The 8,379-nt window shown below is 44.4% G+C and overlaps 1 protein-coding gene across 1 annotated transcript; it reads right to left on the bottom strand.

Moving 5' to 3' along the window:
• Positions 1 to 6,170: 6,170 nt before the first annotated feature.
• On the bottom strand, positions 6,171 to 8,251 carry trmt2b (tRNA methyltransferase 2B). The gene has a single exon (XM_088634657.1). The coding sequence runs from the start codon at positions 8,249 to 8,251 to the stop codon at positions 6,770 to 6,772; it is 1,482 nt and encodes a 493-aa protein (XP_088490783.1). The 3' UTR covers positions 6,171 to 6,769.
• Positions 8,252 to 8,379: the final 128 nt, after the last annotated feature.

The raw sequence follows: 8,379 nt of genomic DNA, 5'->3' as shown, positions 1-8,379 counted from the left end.
AAGCGAGGAGTGGGGAGCAGGGTGGCGCGTAGCAGGCTGGAAGAAAGGTGAAAGTATATGAAATACCTTACTTCAGCAAAAACTTCTAAGATTATTTACCCATTCTCTATGTGACTAATCTTTTCTAAAGATGACTAGAGTCTCCTGACTTAGGCCTATGAGTGTGGGGCCTCATGCTCTCGGTTACACACATACAGTGCAGTCCTACGTTTTTGGACTGTGACACAATTTTTGCTGTTTTAGTTCTGTACTCCAGCACATTGGATTTGAAATAGGGTATTTACAAGGGTATTTACGTCTATATTGGGTGAACCATATAGGAATCACAGCCCTTTTTATACATAGTCCCCTCATTTCATGGGACCAAAAGTAATTGGACACATTAACATAATCTTTAATAAAATTTGGCATGTTTTCAAATCCTTTGCAATTGATGACTGCCTGAAGTCTGCGACCCATAGACATCACTAGACGTTGGGTATCTTTGCTGGTGACGCTCTGCCAGGCCTGTAATCCTGCTTGTTTTCGGGGGCTTTTTGCTTTCAGTCTTGTCTTCAGTAAGTGAAATACATGCTCAATGGGATTCAGGTCAGGTGATTAACTTGGCCAGTTAAAAACATTCCACTTTATGGCCCTGAAAAACCTCATAGTTGCTTTAGCAGTATGTTTGGGATCAGTGTCCTGCTACAAGGTGAAGTGCCGTCCAATGAGTTTTGAGGCATTTTGTTGGATCTGAGCAGAAAACATGCTTCTGTACACTTCAGAATTCATCCTGCTGCTGCCGTCTGGAGTCACATTATCAGTGAAGACAAGTGAGCCAGTTCCACTGGCAGTCATACATGCCCAAACCATGACACTACCTTCACCAAGTTTCACAGATGAGGTGGTATGCTTTGGCTCAGGAGCAGTTCAATTTTTTCTCCGTACTTTTCTCTTTCCATCACTCTGGTACAGGTGAATCTTCATCTCATCTGTACATAAGGCTTTGTCCCAGAACTCTAGAGGCTTTTTATGTACTTTTGAGCAAACTGTAACCTGGCCTTTCTTACCAGTGGTTTGCATCTTGTGGTGAACCCTCTGAGATTATTCTGGTGTATCCTTCTCTTTACGGTAGTCTTTGACACATCTATGCCTACATCCTGAAGAGCGTTCCTGATCTGTTCAACAGTCGAAAAGGGGTTTTTCTTCACAATAGTATTCTTCGGTCATCCACTACTGTGGTCTCCTGTTGTCTACCAGGTCGTTTGCTATTGCTAAGCTCACCAGTGCGTTCGTGCTTCTTAACAGTGTACCAAACAGTTGATTTGACACACCTAATAATTTGGCTATGTCTCTGATAGATTTATTCTGATTTTTCAGCCTCATGATGGCCCACTTTAATGGCATTAACACTTCTTTGGTCCACATGTTGAGAGACAACAGCAACAGACTCCAGATGCAAATGCCACATCTAGAATCAACTGTAGACCTTTTGTTAGCACTCTTGTACATGAACTAATGATGCAACGACACACAGATGGCCAAGAAACAACTGAGCAGCCAATTTTCCAATTACTTTTGGTCCCCTTAAATGGGAGGACTATGCATAAACGCCAGCAGCCATATCACCCTGCAACTCACATCTGGCAACCCACTGAAGCTAAGCAGCTCCTGGGAGGTGCTGCTGGAAGAGGTGTTAGTGGGGCCAGCAGGGGGTGCTCACCCTGCGGTCTATGTGGGTCCTAATGCCCCAGTATAGTGACGGGGACACTATACTGTATACAGGCGCCGTCCTTTGGATGAGACGTAAAACCGAGGTCCTGACTCTCTGTGGTCATTATAAATCCCAGGGCGTTTCTCGAAAAGAGTAGGGGTGTAACCCTGGCGTCCTGGCCAAATTTCCCATTGGCCCTTACCAATCATGGCCTCCTAATAATCCCCATCTATGAATTGGCTTCATTACTCTGCTCTCCTCCCCACTGATCGCTGATGTGTGGTGAGCGTTCTGGTGCACTATGGCAGCAGTCGCATCATCCAGGTGGATGGTGCACATTGGTGGTGGTGGAGGGGAGTCCCCATTACCTGTAAAGCGCTTTGAGTGGAGTGTCCAGAAAAGCGCTATATAAGTGTAAGCTATTATTATTATTATTATTATTATTATTATTATTATTATTATAAAAAGGGCTGTGACTCCTATATGGTCACCCAATAAAGAGGTAAATATCCTCAAATTAAAGCTGACATTCTGCACTGTAACTCATAGTCACTGTTTTATTTCAAATCCAATGTGCTGGAGTACAGAGCCAAAACAGCAAAAACTGTGTCACTGTCCAAATACTTATGGACTGCACTGTATACTTTATTGGACATTCATGTAGAAATTACTGGAGAAATAATAATAAGAAAAACAGACAAATACATGTAAAATATGAGGCCCAGTATACTGATTACTGCACTCTTATTTTTAAACAATTTAATGAAACTTGTAACACGAAGTCAGGGAGTATCAGTTATCTTTATACCCTGTTACCAAACTTTGCTGGTCAAAGAGTACAGTTCTTGTTTTGGTCATTGTTACTGGCTGGTGGAAATTGTGTAATATACATATGTTTCACTGCACTGTGAATTGTGTCATAATTCAGGACTGTGAACTATGTATTTTATTTTTTCCAGTCATATCAGGCAATTTGGTCTTTCATATTCCAGGCATTATGAGCTCTGAACCTATTCTTTGCCATGAAAGGGGGTTTAAAATATTCATCAAGCCAAATCATAATGTGCAAAGATGTAAAAATTATTTAATCATAAATTATTTACAACAGTAATACAATACATGCAAGAACAATATTCTAAGATTCTATTCCTATTCTGTAAGCCTGGAAACATTTTAATTCACAGCGTTTTCATTTTGAGAAAATGAAATAGTATTATGCTCCCTTTTGAGATTTCCTGTTCTTCATTACTAGCTCAGGCAAACAAATTCTTGCATTATTTTCTAACCACCACAACATGATTTGGCAGGAAGGTTTCATTTTGAATGTATTGAATTTATTTGATCATATTTCATTCCAGTCCGAATAACGGGCAGCACAATAGTACAGGAAAATTTTAGTGGTTTTCAATTGTGTAATGTCAGAGTCCGAAGTCTAAAGTTTACAAATGAGCCAGCTTGTAGGATGACAATTTTGTAGCAGGAGTGCACTCCAGTGCAGTCCAGTGTCCATAGAGGGTTGTTATGATCTGGGGCTCCTATAAAATGATAATGAGGATAATCAACTTCTGTTGTAAATAAAAAACACGGCTGTTTTCAAACACAAAAAAACACACAAAAAAAGTTCAAGCTCATAATTTGTACAGCCTTCATATAACATTTATGAGTCCTAACTGCCCTGTGGCACTTGGAGACATCCCCTCACAGAGGACTCTCACTGAGCAATCATCTCTCCCCCATCTTTTGATGAGGCCTGTTAGTCATCTCCAGTCCAAAGTGCAGAACAAGGCTGACAGATTGGATTTGCAATGTTGTATTTTTCTATAAATGAAATATATATGCATGAGATGCAATTTTGCCATTCAAGCACCAGAAAGTGTGAAATACAGTTACACAACAGCCTGTTCCATACTCTCACCACCCAGATCATCGTGTATTAGAACATGACATAACTTATGATAGTTTATTACAGTAAGTTTGCATTTATTGTATTTGTACACTTGTGTTCTTTTCTTTCAAGTACCTTACCAGCAGTACCAACAGTGTGTATCACAGTTTATCATAATATCAGTGAAATTTTAATCCACCACAGTTGAATAATACTGTGACATATAGGGAGATACAATAACACAATATAACTTTAATTATACTGCACTGTCCTTGGGTTGTTTTTCTACCAATTTGGGGAGGTTCTTTAATGATATGATGAATATTTAAATCGGATTTAAAAAGTTTTCCATTAGCGATTCAGCTGACAAAGCAGATCAGTGAGCCCTTAGCCAATTAGAGTTTGGGAGCCTATGCCCTTCTGCTCAACACATGTGTATGTTTTATGAGCATATAAAATAACGCACTAATCACTACTGTAACACAACACACAACAGCAAATGCAATTACATGATGTATTATACAGATCAGACCAGTTAGATCCAATGTGAAGGCAAAGGTGGCAACCATACAAAAGGAAAAAAACAAAAGTGAACACTTTCTCTATTCTCCACTCTCTCCTCACCCCTGATCTCAGATTACTCAGAAAACAAACAGAGTCACCTGTGCTTTGTCAGCTCCAGAAATAGACTTCGTGTGACAGTGTACTCTAGCGCTTCCTGCCAAAATTGCCAGCTTGTGTTTAATTTTACAAAAACATGTTAAAGTGAGCGGACAAACTTCAGCAGTTTCTAGTCAGTCTCCCACCAGGTGGCTGATTAAGAATCTGGAGAGAATCCATAGAGCTTTTTAAACTGAAGATATCTTTGGAGACCGTAAATAGAATTACAAGACATCTTTAGCAATGAGCACGGAAGATACAGAAACTTTCTCTCTCTGATACTTCCAACGCGAGCACGACATTTCAAAGAGCTAACAAGTAGACCAAATTCAGATGATAAATGCATGCCTCTATGTGTCTGTATGTGTGCCTGTACACATAACTGTCTTGCCCTTGCAGAACAAATAATTTTGTAATTATGTTTTTTTTCTAGACAAGCGTGTGTCAGCTGATGAGGCAGCCAGCAGAGCTGTGGCTGGCGATGCCAATAACCTTCAACAGCACCTCCCATTATGCAACTAAGTACAAACTGTTACAGAAGTTGAACTGCAGTCACCTCTGTTTGTCATGCCATGCTGAAAACAACACTGGAACCCCTGACGTTCAATAAGCACACATAAAGCACAATTTTTATTACGGTGACTTGCATCCTTCACATTAGCTTGGCCTTATAACATTTCCATGCTTTTCAATGTATGTTGGCTCTTCTCCAGTTGACTTAGCAGAGTGTAATGTATGCAGAGTAAGAGCTGCGAAATCAGCTGATATATGTTTCTTCTGGACACTAAGAAGACATTTTTGTCTCGGGTATGAATGTATCATCCATGCATCCTTGTGCTGCGTAGAAGGTACTCAGTGTCTAGAAACAAGGAAATACATTCTTGAGATAATGATTTCAATTGAAAGTAAATTTCAGTTGTCCTAGCCAATACAGTCTTTCCCAATTGAGAGTTTTAAAATGTACACAAGGCTGAAATTGAGCTGTTTTACAGAGCCATTATGTTTTCCTGGAAGAAGAGGCCATAAACACAAAAGATAGTAGTAGATAGTAGATAGTAGACTGCATGATTATGTAGAACATCTGCTGATAAAGGGCTATAAAGGAAAAATATGCAATTATTACAGTACTAAGCACCATTCAACAAATTAAAATCAACACTTAGTAGGCTAACGCCCCCTAGTGTGCAAATACCTTGCTTACCATGAATTTAACAGGGGTTAAGTACAAATCAATGGAGTACATTAATAATAATAATAATAATAATAATAATAATAATAATAATAATAATTGCTTACACTTATATAGCGCTTTTCTGGACACTCCACTCAAAGCGCTTTACAGGTAATGGGGACTCCCCTCCACCACCACCAATGTGTAGCATCCACCTGGATGATGCGACTGCAGCCATAGTGCGCCAGAACACTCACCACACATCAGCTATCAGTGGGGAGGAGAGCAGAGTAATGTAGCCAATTCATAGAGGGGGATTATTAGGAGGCCATGATTGGTAAGGGCCAATTGGAAATTTGGCCAGGACACCGGGGTTACACCCCTACTCTTTTCGAGAAGCGCCCTGGGATTTTTAACGACCACAGAGAGTCAGGACCTCGGTTTTACGTCTCATCCGAAGGACGGCGCCTGTTTACAGTATAGTGTCCCCATCACTATACTGGGGCATTAGGACCCACATGGACCACAGGGTGAGCACCCCCTGCTGGCCCCACTAACACCTCTTCCAGCAGCAACCTTAGTTTTTCCCAGGAGGTCTCCCATCCAGGTACTGACCAGGCTCACACCTGCTTAGCTTCAGTGGGTTGCCAGTTGTGAGTTGCAGGGTGATATGACATTAGGGAAATGATCAACTATTAAGTAGCAAAGTATTTATTATTAGTAGTATTAAATTAATCTTTAAGGGCTCTATATGATTATAATTATGTTAATTTTTTTTATACACAGTCAATATTTGTGATGACATATTGGAATAAACCTGGACTGTACCTCATTCAGATCCAAAAATTCTACCTGAACTGTCTCAACATCCAAGAGGATTATCCTCCCAAGGGTGCAGAAACACTGGTTCCAAAATATCTGATGCTTAGGGATTTCAGAGTATACAAAAGAATCAGATTAGAGTTTGTCCTTATAGGTTTGCTATATTTTTTATTAAAGAATTCATATTTATCGATGACACCAAATATTTAGTGGAATATATGTGGAAATTGTTAGATTTCTCATTTTAATATTGACTGTTATTCCATGTTCAACCAAGAGGTACTTGGGCAGAAGTCACTGACAATACAATATCATTCCCCAATTCGAGTTCTGAAAAACGGGCAAACGCCTTTGCAATAAAGCTTCAACGAATGAGCTGATTGGTGCAGGCGTAAAAATGAAGACATCACAAACAGAAATTACACTCAACAATAATTTATATAAGAACAATTTAGAAGCTGAAGCCGGCCTTGACAATTGTTCTCGCTCTCTCTACGGAGAACAAGCCCCCCTGGTCCCCTGCCGAATGATGTGTCCGCTATCTCTCGAACACCAGCAGCAGCTCACAGTGAGCGGTGTGAGGAAACATGTCCACCGGTGTGGCGGACGTTGGGACGAAGGGATGCCCAGTGAGCTTCTTCTGCCCGTCAGGGGGACAACAGAGGTCCCGGAAGTTCCTCATGGCCTCCCCTTCGGGCTTGCAGGAGACGTAGACCAGCCGGCGGAGGGCAGTGCAGTTTCGCAGCGCCCGGGTAACGCGGTAATGCAGCCCGGCGCGGGAGGGGTTCACCACAGCCAGCAGGTCCGGCTCCGACCCCAGAGAGGGCACCAGTCCCGGCAGGACCTCTTCAGCCTTGCCCGGCAGGAACCGGCAGTTGGGGACGCCGTTGAGCGCGGCGTTGTGCCGGGCGTCCCGCACGGCCTGCTCCACCACCTCGATGCCGACGACCTTCCGCGCCCTCCGGGACAGGGAGAGGCCCAGGGCGCCCGTGCCGCAGCACACGTCCAGCAGGGTGCCCGCCCCCTCGGCGAAGCCCCGCTCCCCGACGGCGCGGTACAGGACCTCCGCGCCTCCCGTGTTCACCTGGAAGAACGCGTCGGCCGAGATCCGGAAGCTCAGCCCCAGGAGCTCCTCGTAGATGTGGGGCTCCCCGCGCAGGAGCTGGTATGGCGAATCCTCGTGGCTGCAGCGGGTCCCGGAGCTCTCCTGGAAGTAGAGCGAATCGAGCTGGCAGACCTTCCCGGGGCCGTGAGCGAAATAGTCCGCCAGGGCCGCTTTGTGGGCGCAGACCTCCTCCTGCGTGAGGCGCTGAGGGTGGAAGTACACAATGGCCATGGTGCTGCCCGCTGTGTTGGTCCTCACGGTTATCTCTCGCCAGTGGCCTCCCTCGTGGAACAAGAGGCAAGGCTCCAACGGGGAGAGCCGGATGAACTCTTCATAGCACCTCGCCACCAGCTTGTGCTTGGCCGGCATGTTGTGGAGATGGTCTCCGCGGACACAGACGATATCCCGGGCCTTCCCGGTCCCCACGTAGAAGCCAACGGTCTTCGGGTTGCCGTCCGGCCCTCTGTTGACGGAGAAGGTGGACTTGTTCCTGTACCCGTCTGTGACAGGCGAGGGCAGGATGGGCAGCAGGGGGAAGCCCAGCTGGCCGCTGGTCCAGGGCAGAGGGGACAGCGGGTCGGCTCCCTGCGCCAGCTGGGCAGACAGCCGAAGCAGGACTGTCCTCTGTGCCTCATACTTCACCCGCAGCTGGTCCTCGTAGCTCAGCCTCCAGAGAGGGGTCACGGCATCGGCCAGCCTCTCCTCCCAGGACAGGTGTTCATTACTGAGGGCTGACGGGCGTTTCTTCTTCCTTCTCTTCTGTTGAGGCCGTGTTTGGTCAACACCGCGGTCTGGGTTGCCATCCGTCACCACACAGCCGCCAGAGCACCTTGGAGACGGACACAGAACTCCTGCTCTTTTCAGCTTCAGGAACAAATGTGACCATGGGGATCTTAGATACAGCAATGCCATCATTCAAAAGGCAATCTGCCACGAGTTTAACCAATTAAACTCAGGTCTTACAGGTCTTCCTTAGAAGTTTTACATATTAACAGATATCCTCGCATAAACTTTTACATTTTACCTGCGGTATACACGTCTGA

This window comes from Lepisosteus platostomus, chromosome 6 (assembly GCF_059453375.1).
Source record: "Lepisosteus platostomus isolate fLepPlt1 chromosome 6, fLepPlt1.hap1, whole genome shotgun sequence".
Lineage (NCBI taxonomy): Eukaryota > Metazoa > Chordata > Actinopteri > Semionotiformes > Lepisosteidae > Lepisosteus > Lepisosteus platostomus.
Note: the sequence above shows the minus strand (reverse complement) of the source record. Positions and strands in the feature narration are given on the sequence as shown.

Bases quoted from the DNA above. Each gene is read 5' to 3' on its own strand.
- trmt2b (XM_088634657.1), bottom strand. From the start codon at position 8,251: ATGATGGCATTGCTGTATCTAAGATCCCCATGGTCACATTTGTTCCTG.